This window comes from Salminus brasiliensis, chromosome 12 (assembly GCF_030463535.1).
Source record: "Salminus brasiliensis chromosome 12, fSalBra1.hap2, whole genome shotgun sequence".
NCBI lineage: Eukaryota > Metazoa > Chordata > Actinopteri > Characiformes > Bryconidae > Salminus > Salminus brasiliensis.
This window is the reverse complement of record NC_132889.1, coordinates 4,799,598-4,825,901: the sequence shown is the minus strand read 5'-3', so window position 1 is coordinate 4,825,901 and position 26,304 is coordinate 4,799,598. Positions and strand designations below refer to the sequence as shown.

The following is a 26,304-nucleotide window of genomic DNA, read 5'->3' as shown; positions in this document are numbered from 1 at the left end:
ACTTCCTCCTGAGAGCGTGGTGGAGGTATTTTAGCAGCTCAGCGGTGGCCAGGCAACCCATGGAAGCGTGGCTGAGGAGATGGAAAAACACAACGCAACATCCCTCAGTTGCCTCGTTAGGAATCTGCTGCCTTCGAGGCATAAATACTAAAACGGGTTTAAATATTTGCATTACGGCCCACTGTAGGATGTGAACCATTCAATATAATACACAGTCATATCAGGATATTATGACCACCTATGGAATAGTGGGAATACCCACCCTTAGCTCGGATGACACTAGCGCTAAAGCACTAGAGCTTAGCTGCTCCACGGTCCCCATCACTGGAGTCGTCGTTCCCCTCTGGCATCAATGGCCCATGGGGCACCAGTGTTATGCCTTTTGGGAGGTACTCGAAGTCCATTATCGGTACGCCTTCACTACAGCAGTTTAGAACATCTAATTGAGTTAATGGTTTTCAAGATACCCACCCCTCCACCACAGTTACAGTCATATTACGATATTAAGGTGGAAGTATTATGACCACCCTGGTTTAAAATGAACTCATCCTGGGACGTCACAGATGCCACGTGACCAGGTTTGCGGGCACACCGGTCAGTTGTAGCAGAGTACAAAATGATCATCATGGGCAAAGGCAATCTGACTGAAGTCGAAGAGGACTTAATAATAGGGTGCTGAGCAAAAGGTGGTAGAATCTCAGAAACTGATAACTAGCTAGACATACTGGGCGATTACCGATCTGATAATTTGACAGAAAATCGGCCGACACCGATTCATAGCTTAGCAATTTTTCCATCTATAGTTTTCAGGCTAACATTCTTTTGACCAGAGAACAGAGAAGTCTGGGCAACAGAAACCCTGCATGACATTCTCAATCAGCGAGCTCCCACAGCGCCCCCTTCCTGCGTATTTGGCCATTTACTAGAAATCTGACATGTTATAATTCGGATATACCCTCCTCATTTTGCGATACTACCGTATATGGTATTATCATTATACCGGCCAACCCGAATTCTGATACCAGCATCATCAGATATGTACACCAGTAGATATGAAGTATCGGGTTTAGGCATCAGCTTCAGTCTACGTAGTCTTTAGTCCCATATCGGTACATCCATAGTACTGTGTACAGCGTCTATAGGCAAGTGGCAAAACAATAGACTTGAAGCTTAAAAGAATTAAGTGTGGGCCAGGCACACTGAGAAGCACTGCAGTACCTGCTTCTGAAATAAAAAAAAAACGCCCCCAAAACTCCCTCCCATTCACAAATACCCTACTGCTATGCTAAAAAAAAAATAATAATAATACGTTAAGAGTAGGCCGACTTTCTACATCCGCATCTGCAATTCATGACCTTTTCAATGATTAATTTATCTGTCAACTGTTATCAACCCTTATAATACAAGTAAATAATTTTTACTTTCTGGCCGTGTGGATTTTACCCATAACCAATGTAACCAACCAAGTGGAATGACTTTAAATCTGAAGGTCTGGTCAACACAGAGCATCACCTGCCACAAAATAAGCCTTCTTCAGCTCTAGATCCTCCCAAGTTCTATGTTCTGGTCTGAGCATTTCAGGCAAGGCTAAGCAAATGATAAGTGGTCAATGTTTTGTTTTCCCTACCCATTCTTGCATCTCATTTGGACCACATAAAGATGATGTAAACATGAAAGTTAATAACCTACACTAATTGCCATGTTTTTCCTGCAGTAGCTTCCTGCTCCTCCAGCTGTCGTTATAGTCAATTAAAAACAGACGTGCTCATAAGGGTTAAATTAATTTGTTATAAATAAAGGCCGAATGGGAACGTGGTCTCAGTGCTGGGGAAGACGTAAGAACGCTCATCATCATCAACACGGACAAACAACCCACAGGACAAACCCACAGTGGTTCTTGCCCCCCACCCCATGCTAATTTGCAGTGCTTTGCATGAAGTTACGGACTAGTAGTAATACTTAGAGTGTATTAAAAGTCATGAGGAACATGGGGTTAAAAACATTCAAACACCTGATTTGATGGATTAAACAGCTGAGGAGCATGGCCAAGAGTGAGAATCACCAATGACTAGAGTGTGAATAATGGCGAGGTCAAGGTACTTTGGTCCCCCAATGCCTCCACTGACCACCTCACAGACATTGCTTTGGGCTTTGCATTGGCAGCAAAACGACGGCCTCCACACCATGGGGTTAGTTTTATCACAAATTTACTGCCCCTAAAAGGGAAGCAATGCAAGACATCCCCCTTTTACATTTAAAACAGTTACATTTTTTGATATAGGTAGACTACATGGACAAAAGTATTGGGACACACCTCTTTATTACCAAATATAGAGGTTTCATTCAGTCATATTGCCCTGAGCCATGCAGTCTACCTTTCTTCACATCAGAATGGGTGGTTCTAAAGAGCTCCCTGAATTCCAGCAAGGTTCTGTAATGAGACCCACCATTGCAACAAGAAGTCAGCTGGTGAAATTTCACCCGTCTTCAATATTCCACCATCAACTGTGAGTGGTACTATTGAAAAGTGGAAGCGTTTAGGACACGACTTAAGACTTAAGACCATTAAGTAGAAGACCATGTATTTACAGAGCTGCTGTCAGAGCTGGTAAAGTGGGACCAACTCTATTTTAATGCTCCTGTAGGTGTCTCAATACTTTTGTCTATATAGTGGATTTCCAGCCTCCCAACCTAAAAACATGAGTGAGCACTTGTCCCAATACTTTTGTCCACATAGTGCATCACTATTATAACAGTGAAAGAATACCCAGTCTCCCTTATTTAAACAGTAGCCCTGCCCAACATGCAAGACTACATACAGGCTGGGTTGTGCCAAGAGGTGCTTGGCATGCAGGTTGCCCGTCTTGAGCTCCAGGCAGGGCCTTTGAACGTCCGGCATTTACATCTCAATGCAGCTCTTTGAACACTACATGGCTTGTTCTCTTGTCTCTGAGAATAATCCCCCCGTCTTGTCAACTCTTTCTCAGAGTCTGTCGCAGAAACAGTACCTCTGCTCTGCTCCGAACTAACAGATGTTCAATTAGCCTTTTCTGCACATGAACCCCATGACCACCCCAGAGCTAAACCACACCCTTGACTCTCATAAATGTTTAATGCTAATCCAGGCCATGCTAGTGTTCTGAATAATCCACCCCTTGCTCGTAATGTTGCCAAGTCCATCTGACAGGAATCCTTATGTAGCTAGATAGTTTAGCTAGTTTGCTCTGGCCCTTGTCTTAGCTGTAACTGACAATTTTCAGAACAAATGTGAAATTCTAATTTTCTAATTATTATTTATTATTAATTATTTATTCTAATTATTCTACATACAATCATGTTTATATTTGACTACCCAAAAGAGTCTAGCCAGCACCAGCTAGAGAAGTCAACATCTACATGCACCAGCTAGAGCATTCTACATCAGCTAGAGAAGTCAACATCTAGCCAACACCAGCTAGAGCAGCCAACGTCTAGTCAAAATCAACAAAAGAAGTTAATATCGACATCTACATGCATCAGCTGGAGCAGTCAACATCTACATCAACATGTGTCAGCTAGAGCAGTTAACATCTAGCCAGCATCAGCTAGAGCAGTCAACATCTAGCCAGCATCAGCTACAGCAGTCAACATTGGCTAGAGCAGTCAGCAGCTAGCTAAAATCAGCTAGAGCAGTCACCATCTAGCAGACATCAGCTAGCACAGTCAACATCAGCTAGAGCAGTCACCATCTAGCCGGCATCAGCTAGCGCAGTCAACATCAGCTAGAGCAGTCACCATCTAGCCGGCATCAGCTAGAGCAGTCAACATCAGCTAGAGCAGTCACCATCTAGCCGGCAACAGCTAGAGCAGTCAACATCAGCTAGAGTAGTCACCATCTAGCCGGCAACAGCTAGAGCAGTCAACATCAGCTAGAGTAGTCACCATCTAGTCAACATCAGCTAGAGCAGTCAACATCAGCTAGAGTAGTCACCATCTAGTCAGCAACAGCTAGAGCAGTCAACATCAGCTAGAGCAGTCAACATCAGCTAGAGCAGTCACCATCTAGCCGGCATCAGCTAGAGCAGTCAACATCAGCTAGAGCAGTCACCATCTAGTCAGCAACAGCTAGAGCAGTCACCATCTAGCCGGGATCAGCTAGCGCAGTCAACATAAGCTAGAGCAGTCACCATCTAGCCGGGATCAGCTAGCGCAGTCAACATAAGCTAGAGCAGTCACCATCTAGCCGGCATCAGCTAGCGCAGTCAACATCAGCTAGAGCAGTCACCATCTAGTCAGCAACAGCTAGAGCAGTCACCATCTAGCCGGCATCAGCTAGAGCAGTCAACATCAGCTAGAGCAGTCACCATCTAGCCGGCATCAGCTAGAGCAGTCAACATCAGCTAGAGCAGTCACCATCTAGCCGGCATCAGCTAGAGCAGTCAACATCAGCTAGAGCAGTCACCATCTAGTCAGCAACAGCTAGAGCAGTCACCATCTAGCCGGCATCAGCTAGAGCAGTCACCATCTAGTCAGCAACAGCTAGAGCAGTCACCATCTAGCCGGCATCAGCTAGAGCAGTCAACATCAGCTAGAGCAGTCACCATCTAGCTGGCATCAGCTAGAGCAGTCAACATCAGCTAGAGCAGTCACCATCTAGCCAGCAACACTTAACTCACGTTAAGACATTTTACAGTTCTGCTCTGCTAAAATTAAATTACTGATCAGAAATTTCGTTTTTTGGAAACAACACAATCATAAATGTGTTTTACTTTTTATTCACTGAACATGTCAAGACGTTCATTTTTATAATTCCACAAGGCTTTGGACAGAACCAAAGGTTCAAAGGTTCAAAGGACAGGTCAGTCCTTGAGAGTTTGCAACTATCTTAACTGCTCCAAACTGGACGGGATCAGCTGGACTGAAGCGGGAGCATTCAACAACCATCAGTTGTTTACTGAGTCTCAGACACGTCATTGCGTAAGTTGCAGGGTGGACGACCTTTTGCCCAATAGACTGCTCTCTACTTTGTCTGGTGGGGGGAAAAGGAAAGCAGGACACTCAGAAAGCACACATTATGTTATCTGAACTGCAGTTCAACGAGCAGTGAAAATCTGACCACACAAAATATTTGTTGGGACAGGGTGGAAATATATAAACACACACTGTGGACAAAAGTATTGGGACATCTGCTAAAGATCTGAAGAAATCAAGAGTATTAAAAGAGTTGATCCTGCTCTTGTTGAACTAACTGTCTCTACTGTCCAGGAAAGGCTTCCTGCTAGACCTTTGCTGTGAGGATTTGATTGCATTTAGCGACAAGAGTGTTAGTGAGGTCAGAATGCTCAGTGCTGAGAGACTTTAAACCCCTATAGCCCTTTTCTGCCATTAGGCATGATTAGACCAATAGGTTCAAGTTTATGTTTAAGCCTTTGTCTTCTAGATAGTCCTATTCCATTGGCAGTACTTCTCAACAGAGACAAGACAAGCTGTGTGTGTGCATTTGCACATTTGTGTCAGAAATGGGTGCAACGTAAAGTAGCTGATTGCATTCATTGGAAGGGGTGTCCACAAACATTTGGACATATAGTGTAGTATAGCATAGTTTTAACACTGTAACTAGAGTTTGCTTGTGAGGCTTAAAAAGCTGGAATAGACAGAAGACGCAGTGACAGATTTGAACGTTTGGGAACATTAATAATTAATAAAATCTGAGATCTGATTAATTTACCTTTCGGTGTAAAAATCACACCAGCATGTACAGCATTCCCGTTTTACTTCCTTTAAACAACGGATTCTCATCAAAACTGTCCTGCTCCGGATTCCGTATACACACCGCATTAAATGTGGACGAGATCCGTCACAAACCACCTCAGTTTGACAGATCTGATCGTAATTCCATCGCAATCCCAGTGTAATCCTATTGCAATCCCAGTGTAATCCCATCACAGTCCCAGTGTAATCCCATCGCAGTCCCAGTGTAATCCCATCACAATCCCATCGCAATCCCAGTGTAATCCCATCACAATCCCATGACAATCCCATCGCAATCCCATCACAATCCCATCGCAATCCCAGTGTAATCCCATCGCAATCCCATCGCAATCCCATCGCAATCCCAGTGTAATCCCATCACAATCCCATCGTAACGACTTCTGGTGCATCCCTACATACGATTCCGGTAAATCCAATTCAAGAATTCATGTCTTTACAGGATTTTCAGGTTTAGGGTCAGAGGATCTCTTCACACAGTACTCTAGGTCACATGGGGTCTCATTATGGAGAAAGCTGACTAATATTGGCTGATCTGATCTTAATCCGATCTTAATCAGATCATAGCCCTATTACAATCCGGCAATTTTATCATAATCCAATTATAAGCCGCACAGAATGCGTCTTGGGGATGTTTACACCTGGCTTTTTTCAGGCCAACAAGTAAAATGCGAACATGATCCGATCACCAAAAGCGCCTGTTAATGCCAGAAGTAAACAAACTCAGTGTTTGTGAGCAGATGCGGTGAGAACCTTGTCCAATCACAGATCAGTATTCTTGTGGGTGGTTTGACTAATCCTAAAAGAAAAAAATCTAATATTTTAGTCAAACTAATGCAGGCCAGTTTTTAGCCATGTATTGTTGTAATTCTAAGCACTGTATTTTATATACTGCAATATGTAGTAATGTCGTCACAATACTGGTATTTCACTCATATGTGCAAACAGGTTGTAATTACTACATGTTCCTCCTGGCATGAAACACGAGCTATTGTAGGTATTTTATCAGTCAGATACGACTGAAAGCCTAAAAGAGGCCCGCTTTTCAGAAAAGTCAACAGCAACGTGTAACATGACACCTCAGCATAGAGCAGGCCAAGGAATTCAGCCTAAACTTCTCTACAGAAAAGCCTCCACGAGCCTTTCCCAGCACCGAAGCCAAATACCTTACAGGACATCTGTGAAATATTAAAGCAACCCATGCACTGAGCTCTGTAGTAAACATGGAACTGGAACATGGATGTCATGGAGCTTCTTACTGAGGCTGGCAGCACAAGCTAAAACATCAGCGTCGATAAAAAGCTACAGCTAAACCAACACATTCAGCCTGGATTTGGAAGAGGCCCTCGGGAGCCTACGTCAAATTCGGTGTTTCTCGATGTTTCGGTCAATATCTTTGCGATAACACAGCGCAGAAATACGGTTCAGACGCTTCCAGAATGTGTAGACTCCGCCCTTTCCGTTGCATAGCTCACTTAAGAGCATTTTCTAGTTTTATAAATACAATCTAAGATGTAAAATTTTTAAGTAGGGATGCACCGATACGGCTTTTTCAGTTCCGATACCGATACATAAACTGTGCATATCGGTCGATACCCAATACCAGTCTGATACTATTGCTGAATTAATAAACCATATACCTCACCATGTGGGAGAGACTTAAGGCATCAGGATTGACTTAAACATTACTTTATATAATATAACAAATTAACACAGAGACATAAATGTACTAAATTGTCATTTGTCATTAAGTTGGTGGTGTGAGACTGCACTAAATGTGCAAATAAATAAAAGTGGAAAAAAAAGGATTGGTTCCACTGATCTGCAGAATTATCTGATACCTGATCCAGCTAATTTTGTTCATATTGGGACCAATATGCATCCCTAATTTTAAGCAAGTGTAACAGCACAGCATCCACACTGCAACACCACATCAACCACCGGGAAATTGTTTGAGGTGCAGTAACACACTCAGTCACTTTTCTAGTTGGGTTAAAACAAATGTTTAAATTTAAGGTGTGTGTACCAGCACAACAACAACCTAGCAACCACACAGAAACACCCCAGCAACCACCTGGAAATGATTCAAGTCATGCAATCAAGCACTGTTCTAGTTTTATGGACACAGTTCAACTGTTGAAACTTTAGGAAAATAGAACAGCACCCCAAGCTCCGTTTTAATGGGAACCAACCTGCTCGGTGGGAACACACCCCAAACTCTGATTTTACTGCGATTTGATTATCCTATAATTCAACTAAAACATAAAGATGCTGGATCGGCTGCAGGTGATTTAGAACAGCCTTCTTTTCAAGGCTAGTCTGAGTCTCAGAGGTCGCTCACAGCCAAGACAAGAGATAAAAGTTTCTCCATCCAGAAATCAATATGGAAAGCAGTCCGAGTGCTTTGGAGGAAACTCCACTAATAGCTTGGCTCTCAGATTTCTCTCTCAGGCTATTAGCATTTATTCATGTGCAGCTGAGGCTGAAACACTGAAAGCCCCACCAACACCTGTCTGAACACTTTTGCTAAACATATTCTGGAAAAATCGGAATCTTAGATTGGAAATTAGCATTGAAATATTTGTATACGCTCAAAAATTAAACAGTATACATGCTTCATGTCCAAAAGCCAAACTACAGAAGTACTGATATTTACAAGCCTGGTGTTTCTTGCTGAGAATTGATGTGCATATGAATATGAAATTATGAGCCTTCAGGGAGTTTAAACTGTCTAATCTGAATATAAACATATAAAAATTCAACATGCTTTTGCTGCTGCTGAAACAGTGGAGGAAATAAGTATGGCGTCCCTCTGCTTTTCATACACACCCACGGCCAAAAAGGCTGTGATAACAGATCATATGAGGTCATTTCATTTTATGAGGTCATAATAATAATAATAGAGAATAATAATCTCTAGCAGTTCATGTATTACTAATGTAAAGACTTTAAAAGGTCCCCTTTTACAGGCATAATTCTAGATTTCTAAACATCTCAGTACTCATATGAGTATCTGATCAGGCCTAAACTAAATTTAAAGGGTCTGAACTAGCATTTACCACGTTGCTCTGTGTAGAGCAGTATGCATCCCTCAGTCTTATCAGTTTAACAGAATTCCCAACTTATGATTATTTTGTAATTTGTCCAATGTTCACTACACTTCCCAGCATGCACCACACAGCTATTAAGTCATGCAAGCACTGGGAGTGCCCCCAATAAGTGCCCCTCTAAAGTGGATGGCTATTTAATATAGGCCTGATATGTGCCTTCCTAGCAGTAACGTTAGCCATTCGGCTACCCTTTGCATCAGCCAGATACAGCAGATACAGCATGATTCAGCAGGTGAGCAATATGCCAATATTTTATTATATCGTGATAAAGTTGGTTATCAGGAAACAGTTTATTGCTGCTGTCCATAGAAAATCATGCATCTCCATATTAGGCCGTCTTTAGTTTTCTCCATGATTTTAACCCTGTAGCAGCTTCTGTCCACTGTGTGAATAGTTCTGGCTAAATGGACCAATAGAAATGCTCTAATTTACTTGGTCCAATTGATCTGCATGTCAAAATAGTATGATAAATGTGGTGCTAAATAATGTTTCTAAATATTGTGATTATAACATTTTACCATTTTACTTTTACCCACCAATAAATAAAACATTTATATAAAAGTATACAAAACCAGGCTCTCAAGTCTCTGGACATTAGCTGTGTACTATTCTCTTTACCTGAGCACTAGCTGCTACTTACTGCTTCACTGTCCACTCTGTGGTTGGTGTGGTGCAACAGATAACACCACTACCTGGCACTGAGCTACCACACCGCATGGGAGACTGGGGTTCGATTCCCGGCCTGGGTGACTATGCTGCACTACACCAATAAGAGTCCTTGGGCCAGACTCCTAACACTGCATTGGCCTTCCTCTGTAATACGAGTAACCTTGTAAGTCCCTCTGGATAAGAGCGTCTGCTAAATGCCATAAATGTAAATGTAACCCTCTACCTCAGCCCTTCTCTACATATTTATTTATTCCATTTACTGGAATAAGTAAATTATTCTGGACCTTAATCACCCAGCCTGCATGCACACATTCGCACATATTTATATTTGTATATTTATGTACTTATTGTACGTATTGTCTACACACCCTGTCCAGTGTTTTTTGTCCTACTGTCCTATTCTGCCCTGAGTGAGTTTGGTTGTACTGTTGTCATCAACGTTTCTAAGTTCAGCCATGTTCATCTCCTCTGCAGCGTTCTCCAAGACTGGACCAGCCCCTCCCTATCGATGGCGATGGTCAAAAGCCGATCAGTATATTTACATTTACATTTATGGCATTTAGCTGACGCTCTTATCCAGAGCGACTTACAAGGTTACTGGTATTACAGAGGAGGGCCAGTGTAGTGTTAGGAGTCTTGCCCAAGGTCTATTATTGGTGTAGCGCAGCATAGTCACCCAGACCGGGAATCAAACCCCAGTCTCCCACATGGTGAGACTCACTGGCAGGTAGTGGTGTTATCTGTTGCGTCACACCAACCACCAAGAGCCCTTCCAGCTTCAGGTACGGCTCGGCGTGACCCGCCATCCTTTAAGATCTATGGAAGACAAGCATCCAGACGATTTTCTGTCCTGGCTCCGAAGTGGTAAAACGAACTTCCCCTGGGTGTCCAAAGCAAAGCAGATTCACTTGCCAAGTCTTCAACTCACCTCTTCCCAGAGTACTTGGGCGAAGTGTTGCGTTGAGTATCACGGTCTCCATACTGACTTTCATCAGTCCTATCTACGCTCTACACAAACTAGCTAAGGATAGCTAAGGCCAAGAGTTGAATTGAACTGTAGCCCCGCCCACCTTCAAGTTACATCACCTGCCGGCGTTTCCCTGGTCTTTAAGCCTGTCGATCGTACACCTGGTGCTTTCGTGGAACAGCTGAATGAGGTGAAAAGGTATGTTGACAACATATAAGACTGGGATTATATTTTTTAGGTTTGGTCAGAATGTCCCTTTAAAGCTTTTATCATCCAGGTCAATGGAAACAAACTCACACTTTGGCTTAAGTGCAAAAGTGCAAAAGTCCAACATGTGGTTAAAAATGACGAAATGGTTAAAAATGACTGTAAACAAATAAAAAATGATTATTAAAAAGATTATTTACAGATTTCAGGGCTTTCTGCATTATGCAAACCGATATCCTGCTGCCTCCCTTGGACTAAACCGAAACTGAATCTTCAAATACAGGAAATTTTAAAGTAATTAATTTGTGATTTTAATTAATATTACATTTAAAAATATATAATGGGGTTGTTAATTAAAAATTAATTAATTAATTAATTGGGCAGTATTTTCCTCAATTCCTCAAGCTGGCTCAAGGCTACTAGCTAAATAAACAACAGCGTAAACACACAAACACTGTAAAACTAATAAAAGTTCACTGTAAATTCACTGCAAAACTAAAACACACACCTTTATCCAGTTCCTGTCCGGATAAAAGCCATAAACAACTCTAAACAACACAGCCGGGGCAGCATCTCTCACCTAGAGCAACTTGCCTCAGTTTGGGATGGGTTTCAGGTCCTGCCGGAGGGTTTAGGGGTGCAACATACGCCCGTGGTGTGTTTGCAATTCAGAAAGTCCCCCTGGAGAAGTAAACAGGGTGGTTCAGGGACCCTCCTGCGACTGAAGCCTCTCTGAGCTGCTGCTGCTCCTGCTGCTGCTCTCGGTCCCCAGCTCAGAGCTCTGCTCGGGGTGACGTCACGAAACGACCATTACCGTAAATCTTCGAGTATAGGCGGGACGTCTGTCCCGCAGCTCAGTGACCCTCAACCCTGATGTCGCTGATGGAGGTTTTAGTGCCTTCCTTCCTCCCAGCATGTCTAATTTACTCCTAAACAAGTCCTTACTGAGTTTAATGTGGGCCTCCAGGGGCCAGGGCTGGGGCCTCCAGGGGCCAGGGCTGGGGCCTAGTGGACTCGGCTGTCGTTCACTTCTCAGCCATAATAATAAAACCACTGACCAAACCCAAGTCATGTGAATTATACTGGCAATCTGGTCACAATGACAGCTGTCAAGGGGTGGGGTCAACACTATATGTCCAAATGTTTGTGGACACCCCTTCTAGGGCAGTGGTGGCTCAGCGGTTAGAGCGCCGGGCTATTGATAACAGGGTTGTGGGTTCGATTCCTGGGCTCGGCAAGCTGCCACTGTTGGCCCCTTGAGCAAGGTCCTTTACCCTCTCTGCTCCCCGGGCGCTGGAGTTGGCTGCCCACCGCTCTGGGTGTGTGTGTTTGTACTCACTGCCCCTAGTTCACTAGTGTGTGTGTGTGTTCACTACCACAGATGGGTCAAATGCAGAGGAGTGACAAATATGTGCACCTTTACCTTTTAGTGAACTTTAGGTATAACCTATTGCTGGCACACACACACACACACACACACACACACACAGCTTGTCTAGTCCCCGTGGAGCAGAAGTATTGCCAGTAGAATAGGACTCCCTTGAGCAGATACACATGAACATGAGCCAGGCATTGAGCTGTGCAGCAGCAGAATGTGTTGCTCTGAATACAATCAAATCTTCACAGCAATGCTCCGCCAAAACCTCCAAACAGAAAGCCTTCTTCCCTGGGCAGTAGATAAATGCTGGGTGAGATCTGGGTCTGATCATCTCATTTTATCTAAATTCTGGGCATGCAGTGGTCAGTGCCTATCAAGGGTGCTCCAAAGGAGGACAAGGGTCATGGGAGCCAAAGGCCCAGTGACACCATCCACAGAGGCCCCAGCTCCCAGCTAGCAGGACATAAAGGATCTACCAGGTTGCTACCAGATACCGCAGGGGTCCTGCACGGTATTTAGCAGGTGGTTTTAATGTTATGGCTGTAAACAAGCTCTGCTTTGATTGGCCACCTGAAGTTGCCTCTGAAAGCTGCATCACATGAAGATATTGACGGCTATAGGCGTGCTGTCTGATGGACGTTCTGGAGGGTGTTTTTTTGGATTTCTCATCACTGTCGTTACATAAACAGCTCAGAAGACATGTTTGATCACTGGTGGTTTTGGATAGTAAGTAAAATGGCCATATTTGGTTGTAGACATTGTTACTTACAGTCATTTACATTAGTCTACTCAGTCACAACCGCAGCACGGGGAACAGAAACACTTAAGTCAGTCAAGTGAACAACTTTGATAGCTTTATTTCCTCTTTTCGTTCTTGTCAAGAAGTCATCTCAAAACAATATGTGTAATAATCAGTGTGTGACTGCATGGACGGATGAGGCAGAGGATGTAAACAAATGGATGGGTTGAAAGAGGTGGAGGTCAGAGGCCTGGGGAGGAGGGGGTGTATCACTACACAGGACTCTTAGATAGCCAGAGAAACCCCAAGAGCTCAAGAAGAGGTCCACACTCTGACCAACACTGTGAAATTACCCCAATTTTTTTCCACAGGTACACTTTACCATAAAATCTTATGAGCCAGTTGAGGGCGCTATTGCACAAGTCATGACAATCAATGGAGGAACCAGATTACACCATTTTTTGGGGGAATTTAGAACCAAGGCTAGACCTAATTCTTTATATCAGGTCCCACTAACTGCTACATGGACAAGGAAGCATCAGTCTTTACATTACTACACTTGTTTCCACTGCTTTTTCAGCCTTAAAGGCCTGTGAAGCCAATGAGGACCTGACCAGATGATGTTTCACCATATCTGAGTAATTAACTGGATAATCATTCAGAGGGGTTTGGTGTGAAGAGTAACTTGCTGATCTCTAAAAGCCTCTAAAAGCTGCATTACAGAAACTATTACCCAACAAAGTGGTTGTGAAAAAGCTTGCCAATGCCCCGGACACTGGTTTACAGTAGTTTTCAGACTTGCCCCCCCAATTTCAACCCAATTTCCACACCAACTTCATTGGTTTTATTGGTCATTTCCAACTAAGAAGCGATGACCCCATGTACACCTGGTCACTTCATGTGATTGTATCCTGAGAAGATTTTAGCCATATGCATTTACACTGGGTAGTCGAATGTGGGTCCGGCTAGTCAGACTGAAATCTGATTGATGTGTGGGATGGAAATTCACTGGTTGGGTGGTTTACACTTGATTTTTATTAGTGGTGGCAGGATACCAATACTTCAATATTGAGTATCTGCTGATATCATAGCAATCATATATCATAATTTTTCACCTCTCTTAACCCTTAGACCCCTAGGCCAATTTTTCGGGAATTTTTGATAGTTTGACGTAACTTTATTCGCCTAAACTTATTCGTGTATGCCCTTTTATTTGCAGAAGATTCTTTAATACTTTAATATGTCTGAATTTGAGATATGATACAAACGTTAACAGAAATTTTATATTTGCAGTTTGACCAGTATCAGATCGGTGCACCTCAAATTAATTGGCTTTATCTAGATATAATCCGGATACTCCAGACGCATGAAGTGACCAGGTGTAAAAGGGGTTTACACTCCCCTCCCAAATGTGTCCTGAGAATCACATGAGCCCAGCCAATTCATTGCTAATGCAACATCATTGGAGCTCAACATGCTTAGACGAGAGCACCGACTACTAGTTCTGCTACATCAGCTAACAAACATCCCTCCACACTGGCTAGAATTGTGCTAAGTGATGGTGGGAGGGGGAGGGCCAACCTACTCATCTATGGAGAGATAGGCCAGTTTTGCTGACTTAGGACTCCCGGCCACGGATGGTTGTAAGATCAGAGAATGAATCAGGTGCTCTCGTGCTGATAGGCCCAATGTTTAGACTTAAAATAGTAGCAGTATTTACTATGATTTTACCACCATCAACATTTTATAGACAACTCAGGCAACACATGTAAACTGGATGTAAATAAAATGGTTATTTTTGAGTTGTAGACACTGCAACATCTGATGAAATCAGCCAGTAAATTCATCTACGATGAACCCCTTCACTCCGAACCCCTCTGACGGACTTGTGTTTACATTTCCACCATTGAAGTCTATAGAAATCCTTTAACAAAAGTGGTGGAATCCCACTTTAAGAGAAAGCACTCAGACAAACATTACAGCAATCATAAAACGCACAAATAAAACATAACATGATTCAGTGGTCGCTTTTGTGTCTTTACAGAGTAACACACTTCAAAACACACAGGGCAGTGGACATTTCAAAGCCTGTGTACAGTCATGTTGGCTCAGAATGTCAGTGGCATTCTTCCCTTTTCAAAATGTGGAGAAACAGGACTTAAGATGCAATCAGGAGTCAGTAGGAAGAGATATATGTATGGTGTGGCCTTCTGCAAAAGTCTTGGCACCGTAATAAACAGCAAACGTGCGTAAAGCTTTGCAGAAATGTGCTCCCTGTAGAGGATGTGTGTTTTTTGTAACAGAAAACCTGGAATGGCGTGTATATTTCCCCAGGGGTGCCCAAACTTTTGCACAAGTGTTAATTAATTACAGAGTTATATGACAAGAGTTAATAATAACAACAACCGAAAGCTGTAATAAAGGAAAAGGATTGACACACTAGACACTAAAACAGATGATATTAGATTTAGTTGCTGGGGCTTCTGTGAAATTTCCTGTTATGCACATTTTCTGCTTTTTCTTTCCAACGCAGGACATAATTAAGGGTGATCTGAGTTTTGCACAGTACTGTAATTGTTCAAAGCAACACTATTTAGCGATTTCACCTTAAAAAACAGCAGCATCAGAATCTCATTGATGCTCCACTGACTGTAATTCCTACTCTGGGCAGGGAACGCTGCTACTGCACTAATGGAGCTGCACAAGGCCTCCAATAAAACTGCGTAACGCTGTGTAACCTGAGTCATATTACAGGTGTAAAATCCTGTAATATTACTCTTCCGCCTCAGTCATCATCCTTTTTAACCTGCAGGTGTTGCTTCTGAATATCTAATCTTTTCAACAAGTGCACATGTACAGCTGTCCATGAGGGGGCGCTCAAAGCTCAAAGCCTAGTCAACACTTGCCAGCAGTCAGCACTTAACTGCTCTGGCCGATGTTGGCGAACGCCTAGTCAAAGTCAGCTAGAGTACTTAACATCCAGCCAACGCCGGCCAGAGAAGTCAACGCCTAGCCAACGATAGTCAGAGAAGTCAACGCCTAGCCAACGATAGTCAGAGAAGTCAATGCCTCTCGAACATTAGTCAGAGCAGCTAACATCTAGGCAAGGTCAGCCAGAGCAGCTAACATCTAGGCAAGGTCAGCTAGAGCAGTTAACAACTAGTCAACACCAGCTTTGGGAGCCCAGGAGCAAAAAAATACAAACTCTAGAATAACACTGCATTAAATGAAATTCCCCAGACCCTTTTAAACCCACCCACCCAGCCAGCCAGCATGCTCCTGTTTAATCCAACCCAGCGTTAGTGGACGAGTCCAGCGAGAGCGCCAACTAAATATTCCCAGCGACAAAGAAATCGTATATATCGCAAAGCATATATTGCATGCATTTCCTCACAACATGTTTATTCCCAGATTCACCACCTTACTCTTCTAAAGGACACCGTCTCTAACCTATCGATTACATTCAGCTTTTTCCATATAAAAACAAAATACACTGCATGGCATTTATGAAAAGGATGGACTGCCGACCCTTCTAGACTACATTCACTGCCTTTCCACAGATCCTTCTTAAAATCCATCACTTAAAACTTTGCATAAAAATAAAGAAAAAGAAAGTAGTGCTTTGTGTCAAGGTGCCGAGAAACCAGAAAAGAACCCACTTCTTGACACATGCACTGAAGTGACTCCATAACTAAGGAACATACCTGGAAGTACTGCTACCTTACCTTCTTCTGTCCCCTTACGAAGAATAGGCACACATAAAAATCTATTTATATTAAAAATATGGGTGAGCCATAGAACATTTTCTACATAGCAGCGGAATTACAGGCGTGAAGCGGACTGGAAGGTTCATATCAAGAGGGTAGTCTACTAAAGACAATGCATATATTAATCAGAGCATATATTATGTACAGATATAATACAGAGCTTGGGAGGGAGGGCTGCAGGTGACCGAGACGAGCTTCTGTGTAAAATTCACCACCACTGGGGTTAAGGTGTTGGACTGGTAAGACTGAAATTCTCTTCACCTGATGCATGGAGAGAGAAAAAACACAAGAGGCAAGAACATTAAAACTCTACAGGATTTATGTAAAAAGAAATTAATCTCCTTTGTTGCAGAGATTAATAGCTATGTAATGCCTACCTGCAAGGCTGGCGATGGTCAGCTCTTACATGGTCCTGCTGTACTCGATGCCGCTCTTGGATGAAATGCCTGACCAGGGCAGAAAGCTGCGCAGAAGACTCTGTGCTTGGCGGTAGATCCGCTGTGGAATGGAGCACGGGCTCAGGCTGGCCAGGGCTGAGCCTATATGATGAATATAATCAGTGAAGGAGAGGTTAAGGAAAACGACAGCAGCTGCAGCAGCACTTGGGTTTTCTTACATTTCAATAACAGCTGTGACCTGCTGGACGGACCCAACAATTTACTGACCAATCAACCCACTGCCTTTATCTCTTCTGTGACATGTACAGTAATTGGTGGGAACATGCAGCCACTGTTAAATGTGCACCAGTCACAACTCCAACAACGCCCACAGTCACAACCCCAACAACGTCCGCAGACAACAGTCAAACCACATCCACCGAAAACAGTCCAACAATGTCCGCAGAAACAAACTTACCAACAACGTCCACTGTAACACCAGAATATCTGAATCATTTGACAGCCTTAATAAAAGCACTTTCACCAGCACACTGCAAAACCCAACAGTCAAAACACCCAATGACACACAGACACACACACACACACACACACACACACACACAAGGATATAAGATTGTCCAAGGAGGATGTCCGCCATTGATGTAAAGGACGTATGTGAAACCATCCTTGAGAACTCCTCGGATTGAGTAATAATAGGGCAAATAGTGATGCTGCTTAAAGTCTCTGTTCTCGTAGAAATGAATGGCTGTGAGATTGGTGGTGAGTACATGGAGATAGATGGCCTTGCAGTGGTCCTGGGCCGTGGTGGAGATGTGGTCCTTAAGACTGTCCAACAACAGAGAACCTGGACAACGGACGGATAAGAGAGGAGAGCTTTATCCGATTCATCAACTTGATCAACTTCAGTCAGATGTGATCATGGTAAACGTCACTTGTGTCTTACCTACTCCATGTTTCCGGAACTCCTTCACCACTCCTAAGCTCAAGATGTATGCAACCTGAGTGTCAACAGGAAAGCTGGAGGCCAAAATGTCCCCATCCTAAAAGAACAGGACACCATGTTAGTACCAAAACAGCAGCATTTACTTGGTATCTGTGCACGCTTGGTCGGACAAAGCAAGAACTGATGTAGTTAACTGCCACGCTGGAGCCCTTGTTGTGGCAGGCTGACCAGGCTGAGAGGACCCAGAGAGGTCAGGAACACTTCCGGATAAAAAAAAATGTAACCTATGTCAAGCTACACGGCTACTGTGGGAGCCATCTAGGGGACAAACCATTCAATTAAAGTAGAGTTCATCCCCTGGCCCACCCCCTCGATAGGCCAAACCCCAAAAAGAAAATCAGGGTGTTTTATTATGAGGCTAAAATAACAGGGTGGTAAACAGACTTCTGTGCAGTTTACACATCAATGGAAGTCACATACTTACAATTTAACCAATCAAACTAACTACAATTCCTAATAAATGCATTATATGGCATCTCAAACTGAGAGAAATCACTGCCCTACTTTTGGATGGAAGGTGTCTTATATTGATCTACGACCACCTAATCCCCCTGAATCCTGAAGAGAATGCACAAACTATGGTGCATCGGCGTCTGAGGTCATCTTACAGCATCACTGTTTCACTTAACGGCTAAAATGGTGGGTGATGGAAGGGAAATCCCTTGCTGCAGACAGAAAGTCAGTGAAGGACATATGGAGTTTGCAGTCTAATTAAATCAGGCTCTATAAAGAGGCTCCGGACATGCCGACGTGCTCCATTTAAAATACTTTGAAGCAAAGCTCTTAATTCCTGCTGAATAGGATGTACTCTAAAAACCGCACAGTATAAAATATGCATTCATCTCTAATCTAAAATAAAACAAGCTGGACTCTAGGGAGAGCGTTAGGGATGCACACGCTGATTAATTGTATTATTAGAGTGTAAACAGTAAGGAGCGGGTTATTGGAATAACTGCTGATTAAGTAACGGAGGAGAGAAGTTAATGAGCTAGCAAAGCTTACTGGTACAGTGTTAGGTGCTGACGAGGACTTATCTTTTACACAGGGCACAGTGAAACATCAGCTAGAGCAGCTAACATCTAGCTAACGTCAGCTAGAATTGTTCCAATTCGAACCATGAGCTTTGTGATTCGTTACACCACTATTAACAACCCCAACTAAGTCCGTGGTATAGACAAATGCTCATCATGATCGCTCATCAATGAACATCTGCCATAGAAAGACACTGAGCTCTGTAAGTATCTAAATATCTAGTTACTAATCATGCAGCTTATTTTACATAATGATCTCTGACCAACCAACCAAACATTATTCACTGAGGCCTAAATTATTAAAGCAGCTGTTTGCAGTCAGCTCGTGTTTGCCCTCTTTGTGGTCTCTATGTGGTTTCCGCTGGCTCACTCAACACTTCCACCTGCTGAGGGGGTGGGTGTATATATTTAGTAACGCTAGTAGTACGCTCCAAGTAAAAACTCGGTGCACACATTTCTGAATTAGTAATGCGTAAACCTGCCCTTTGAAAACTACATAACAGCTGGCCTCAGGTTTCAGCCGGTTCCTGGTGCGACTGGCTCAAGGTCAGGATGAAGAATCACTGTTCCAGATGATCTGAAATGCTGTGATGCCTTCTTGCCTCTCAGCCAAAGCAATAAACTGTCTACAAGCTGAGCTACATGGAGTGTTTAAACAAGGAGGCAAGCTTTCCAACCTCTTTGTGAACTTTTGTTCTGCCCTTTATTTCAGCCACGATCATCCCCACGATGCCCCCTTTGAAGGTAGCCGCCAGGGAGAAGAACTTCTTGTTCGACGTGATGTCATGGTACCATGAGTCAGGATACCTGAGGAGTGCAGAAGACACACGGCTTGAGCGTCACGGAGGGACATCAGAAGAAAAAGCCCTGAATGCTGCTATGGTAGAACTTTCATACCTATTCCAGCAAGTGGAACAGACCATAGATTCAACATCAACACCTGCAGTTGGAAAAGTGGTGCAACAGTCACACAAACAGAAGGATTGTATACTCACTCAATGGGGAACCAATCTCCACAGAGCACTTTAACGCTGTCTATGTCATCTTGGCACAGGAGACGGAGCTTGATTTCGCTGAGCGCAGTGAGGGGCACCACGTCGGTCATTCACACCTGAAAGAAGAGAGCGTTGTATGCAGTTACAGATGGGATACAGACAATTTCACCATCCCTGTACATCAAATTCAAGCACAGGTTAGGTTCCTACAAATTGTTTGGAAATAGGAAACATATTTATTCTCATCTGAACTAGCACTAAAGAGCAGCTTCAGGCTGCTTAAAAAGAGAAACTCCACCCACTTTTCAGATTTTCTGTATAATTACATGATTACAAAGTCATCAAGTAACCAAAGTCATTGATTCAGCACTGGTACACACCGATCTGAAGGGTACAGAGCCCATAAAGTGACAAAGTGGTTGTTTTAATAAGGCATGGGCACAAGATAATACATGGAGGCCACAAATTAAGTTTCTAGTGGCCACAAGATAATGAACACGCTGTGGCCACAGGACAACATATGGTGGCAATGAAAGTATATCATTATTATTATTATTATTATTCATATATTATGATCACAAGATAAAGATATAATACGCATTTCCAATTTAATCTTGTGGCCACAAGATAATATCCCGAGGCCATTACATCTATAATGCATTATTAAAACACCATTTTAAACTTACCTCGTGATCTCAATATAATCTTGTGGCCACAATACAATATTCTGAGGCCACCATTTCTCCAATGCATTATTAAATACCATTATACACTTAACTTGTGGCCACATGATAAATCACTGATGAGAACATACTGAGATGATATATTCAGAACATGATATTTTGTGGCCTCAGTCTTGTGCCCATGACTTCTTAAAAACAACAGCCATGTCACCTTAGGGTCTCCGTAGAAGAGACCTCAATCACAGAGGTCAAAGTGTCCTACACTGATCCTGGTGAAGTACCCCAGACACTTCCTTCCTTCCTTCCTTCCTTCCTTCAGCACTCCCAGCTCAACTCCGGGAGGCCTTCATAATGAGCGGAGCTGAATCAGGTTTTTGGAGCAGAGAAAAAATTAAACATGTGCAGGACTTGGGAACTCCAGGAGCAGGACTGGGACACAGTCATATAGCTGGGCAACAGGGAACACAGATATATACACTAAATGGACAAAAGTATTGGGACACCTGCTTATTTCTTGTTTCTTCCACAATAAAGTTAGCTAGCTATTTTTAAAAGTGCACCCTGCTTTTACTATTAACTGTCTCTTTTGTCCAGGAAAGGCTTTATTTGACTGCATGTTGCTTTACAAGAGCGTTAGTGAGGTTGGGATGTTGGAGGATCAGCACCCCACCTCATCCCCAACTCATCCCAAAAGTACTGATGGAGCACCACCCACCCATCCACCCATCCATCCATCACCTGCTCCACAGCTCAATGCTGGGGGGACCTTATACCCCTCTAGCCCACGCCTGGCATTAAGTATGGTCCCACTGGTTCGTGTTTATCTGCGTGCAGTTATTAGAAGGGGTGTCCGCAAACATTTGGACAGACAGCGGAGCCGTACTGAACGGACATAGGGCTTCACTACGACCAACGTTAGCCAGCTCATCAGAACAGCTCGCTTATCTAAGCTTTAGGCAAGTCGGCAAGTTAGTTTCAGAACCGTGGGACATTTTAGGGGTTGAAATGAACCCGCCAAACACTTAAACCCCCTTTTTATCCACTTACTTTCCTCACAACACCCCTGTGGACCGAGCCCGACTGGCTAGCTAAACAAGCGGGCGAGCTAGGATAGCTAGCGGCTAACGGCTAACACAGAGACACAGAGCGGCTTTTAAAGCGCATACAAACTTAAAAAAGGACATTTGCTTATGGAAAATGATAAGAAAACACTAAAAGCCACATAAAATAAATGTCTCTATGATATATTACACATAAACGCGTCTGTTTTGCTTAGCTAATAGCTAGCTAGCCAGCTAGCTAGCTAGCTACCAACCGTAGCAGCCCAGCTCCGGCGCTAGCTGGCTGGCTGGCTGGCTGGCTGTTCCCGGACAAAGGTCGTGGATCTCTGGTCAACCTGCCTTATTTCAGCGCTCGAACAGGCAGAAACGCAGGCGACCGTTTGTCTGTATTTCCGCGGAGAGAGTTCAGAGCAGCGGTATCATGATGGGGAGGAGCAGGTGTGTGTCCCGGACGGAGGTGAGACATTCGGCTGGGGGCTGTGCGGCTCTCCGCGGCGCATTAGCTCCGGTTAGCTTCGGCTGGAGTAGCTGCGCTGATGCTAACGCCTCAGTGCGCGGAGGAACTACGGCAGCCTCGCGGTGTAAACAGCTCAGGCCTCCGTGACTTTTTAACCTTTTCAGGTGGAAACACGCGCCTTTCTGACTTTTCTTTTAATCACCAGGGAGGCAGAGATACATCTTCTTGTTATGCAATGATATAACAGCAATTATGACCTAAACATGTGGTTATTACAAGAAACTAGGGTCATAAAGATGACATATTGTGATTATGACATAGAACATCTCATAATTATGAAAAAAAGGATCTGGTTATTATGAGATCAAATGTCGCCAATAAAACAGATATAACATAATTATGAGAAAGTATCTCGTTATCATGAATTGTTGCCAAATTATGAGAAAGTATCTCATTATGATGAGATATGTCACCAATAAATAAAAGTTATGACATAGTTATGGCAAAGTATCTGGTAGTTATGATATGTTGCCAAAAAAACATACATAACATAATTAAGAGAAAGTATCTGGTTATTATGAGATATGTTGCCAATAACACAGATATAACATTATTATGAGAAAGTATCTGGTTATTATGAATTGTCGCCAAATTATGAGAAAGTATCTGGTTATTGTGAGATATGTCAGCAATAAAACAGATATAACATAATTATGAGAAAGTATCTGGTTATTGTGAGATATGTTGCCAATAAAACAGATATAACATAATTATGAGAAAGTATCTGGTTATTATGAGATATGTCAGCAATAAAACAGATATAACATAATTATGAGAAAGTATCTGGTTATTGTGAGATATGTCAGCAATAAAACAGATATAACATAATTATGAGAAAGTATCTGGTTATTGTGAGATATGTCGCCAATAAAACAGATATAACATAATTATGAGAAAGTATCTGGTTATTGTGAGATATGTCGCCAATAAAACAGATATAACATAATTATGAGAAAGTATCTGGTTATTGTGAGATATGTCGCCAATAAAACAGATATAACATAATTATGAGAAAGTATCTGGTTATTGTGAGATATGTCGCCAATAAAACAGATATAACATAATTATGAGAAAGTATCTGGTTATTGTGAGATATGTCGCCAATAAAACAGATATAACATAATTATGAGAAAGTATCTGGTTATTATGAGATATGTCGCCAATAAAACAGATATAACATAATTATGAGAAAGTATCTGGTTATTATGAGATATGTCAGCAATAAAACAGATATAACATAATCATGAGAAAGTATCTGGTTATTATGAGATATGTCAGCAATAAAACAGATATAACATAATTATGAGAAAGTATCTGGTTATTGTGAGATATGTCAGCAATAAAACAGATATAACATAATTATGAGAAAGTATCTGGTTATTGTGAGATATGTCGCCAATAAAACAGATATAACATAATTATGAGAAAGTATCTGGTTATTGTGAGATATGTCGCCAATAAAACAGATATAACATAATTATGAGAAAGTATCTGGTTATTGTGAGATATGTCGCCAATAAAACAGATATAACATAATTATGAGAAAGTATCTGGTTATTGTGAGATATGTCGCCAATAAAACAGATATAACATAATCATGAGAAAGTATCTGGTTATTGTGAGATATGTCGCCAATAAAACAGATATAACATAATTATGAGAAAGTATCTGGTTATTATGAGATATGTCGCCAATAAAACAGATATAACATAATTATGAGAAAGTATCTGGTTATTATGAGATATGTCAGCAATAAAACAGATATAACATAATCATGAGAAAGTATCTCGTTATGATGAGATATGTCGCCAATAAAGAAAAGTTATGACATAGTTATGGCAAAGTATCTGGTAGTTATGATATGTTGCCAAAAAAACAGACATAACATAATTATGAGAAAGTATCTCGTTATCATGAATTGTCGCCAAATTATGAGAAAGTATCTGGTTATTATGAGATATGTTGCCAATAAAACAGATATAACATAATTATGAGAAAGTATCTCGTTATCATGAATTGTCGCCAAATTATGAGAAAGTATCTGGTTATTATGAGATATGTCGCCAATAAAGAAAAGTTATGACATAGTTATGGCAAAGTATCTGGTAGTTATGATATGTTGCCAATAAAACAGATATATCATAATTATGAGAAAGTATCTCGTTATTATGAGATATGCCGCCGAAAAAAAGACATAACATAATACAAAAAATCTTTTGACATAGTTATGGCAAAGTATCTCATAGTTTGTAGATGTCGCTAATAAATAATTATGAGAAAGTATCTAATTATTATAAGATATGTCACCAATAAAAAAATGGCATGAATCACGATCAGAACTGTGAAAAAGTTATCAGAACATAATATGTTATTTTAAGAGAGTCATAAAAATGACATGTAATTATGACATAGAACATCTCGTCATTATGAAATATGTTGTAAAAAGGATATTGTGACAGAATGTCTCACGTAATTATGAGAGAACTTCGTTACTATAAGATACATCACTTTGTTACTATGAGATATGTCATAAAAATATGTTTATTAATTATTATTATCATTATCATAATAATATCAGAATTATCAGAAAGTACCTTGTTGCTTAAAGATATGTCTTAAAAAACATGACCAGAAAAGGTCATAATTTCATAATATGTTATTATGACAAACTTTTATAATTATTATAATAATCATAATTATGGCTTTATGCTCTAAGAACGGACTGATGGAGCATATCGCAATTGTTAAAAGGAATCTCATTATTATGACATACTTTGTAAAAAGAGTGTCTTAAATTGTAATTATGACAGAAATAGTTTGTAATTATGAGAATATGTCTCGTATGTCGAGTATGTCATTATTACGAGATATAATGTAGTAAAAACAACAATTGAACATCTCATAATTATGATAAAGTACCTCATTACTATGAGATATGCCATAAAATACAATGTAATTATGACACAATATATTATCGCTTAATTATAATTGTTGTATATACTGTCTTATAACTTAACAATTGAGAGCACACAATTATGTAGTTATGATACGACATATATATATATATATATATATATATATATAGAGAGAGAGAGAGAGAGAGATCATTTTATTATATATAGAAGTATCTCATTATTATTGAGATATTATGTCGTAAAAAGGTCTTGTTGAGGAAATACAGATCACTGATGCTCACTGCTAATGCAATCCGTTTAAAGCAAATTTACCATCACTGTATTTCAAGGGCCAACTCGTGACATGAGCTCACCTCTGAGATTTCTCTCAGCAGGAATCAGCAACAAGACCTAATGGAGCTCCTTTGGGAAACCAGAGGACTGTTCAGAGGACTGTTCAGAGGACTGTGGAACCGGTGGGAAATCCTGTGCCAGGACTGGAGCTGCTGTTAATGTGTGCTAAAGTTTATCAGCACACCTCAGGAAGCCCTGTGGACAAAATACAGTGAAATGGAAAAGTACTGAAGTGACTGCTCCGGAACAGCTGCTTCGAATTAAACTAATAGTGGCTCTCGTTCAATGTTATACTGATATGGCTAAGAGATACACTCACACATACACAATATTATTACTTACTGGAATACTGCAGTGTTTTAACGCTCATGAAATACATGGAGTCTAAATTGCAAAGGTTTGTAAAATATCATGATCCTGCTGTAGAAGCCGTCCTCTTTTCATCTTTTCATTTATTTTCCAGATGGTGTGATGTCTGCTTCCAGAATTGTCCTGGTATTTCTGTGAAATGCTCCATGCGTCACTGGCTGCAACACAAGCCCAAAGCACTACTGATCCATTCCTGTGCTTAACAGTTGAGGAGGAGTTGTTATCATGAAATCCTCAACAAGTTTGATTTCACTTTCATCAGTCCACAGGACTTGCTTCTAAATTGCTTCATGTCTGTTTAGATGTTCCTTGGAAACCTTCTGGCACAGATGCCTGAGACACTTTTACGATAGATTTGAGAAGATTTTTATTACATACCTGTGGAGCATTCTACTGCAAAATCTTTCAGACGTA

The 26,304-nt window shown here is 41.6% G+C and overlaps 2 protein-coding genes and 1 long non-coding RNA gene across 5 annotated transcripts in view; 1 reads left to right on the top strand and 2 right to left on the bottom strand.

Annotated features, from left to right (window-relative positions):
* carhsp1 (calcium regulated heat stable protein 1) overlaps nt 1-11,464 on the bottom strand; it is a 35,489-nt gene extending 24,025 nt beyond the window's left edge. The window contains exon 1 of one of the 2 annotated variants that reach the window (XM_072693198.1): nt 11,282-11,464. The gene's annotated coding sequence lies outside the window, so the exon portion shown is untranslated. The remainder of the gene's footprint in view (nt 1-11,281) is intronic. The other variant, XM_072693200.1, reaches the window with a different exon arrangement.
* Nucleotides 11,465-12,916: 1,452 nt separating this feature from the next.
* On the bottom strand, nt 12,917-22,350 carry naa60 (N-alpha-acetyltransferase 60, NatF catalytic subunit). 2 transcript variants are annotated; one of them, XM_072692916.1, is made up of 7 exons: nt 22,096-22,350; nt 20,013-20,128; nt 19,695-19,824; nt 17,927-18,023; nt 17,593-17,827; nt 16,963-17,144; nt 12,917-16,846 (listed from the first exon to the last, which is right to left on the bottom strand). In XM_072692916.1, the coding sequence occupies exons 2-6, from the start codon at nt 20,120-20,122 to the stop codon at nt 16,988-16,990; spliced, it is 729 nt and encodes a 242-aa protein (XP_072549017.1). In that variant the 5' UTR covers nt 20,123-20,128; nt 22,096-22,350; the 3' UTR covers nt 12,917-16,846; nt 16,963-16,987. The 2 variants fall into 2 exon arrangements, with proteins under 2 accessions (XP_072549017.1, XP_072549018.1); XM_072692917.1 differs by lacking the exon at nt 22,096-22,350 and having other exon boundaries at nt 20,013-21,370.
* On the top strand, nt 20,112-26,205 carry LOC140573518 (uncharacterized). The gene is made up of 3 exons (XR_011980669.1): nt 20,112-20,209; nt 25,563-26,095; nt 26,193-26,205. It is a non-coding gene; the product is annotated as an uncharacterized lncRNA (long non-coding RNA).
* The last annotated feature ends 99 nt before the right edge of the window (nt 26,206-26,304 follow it).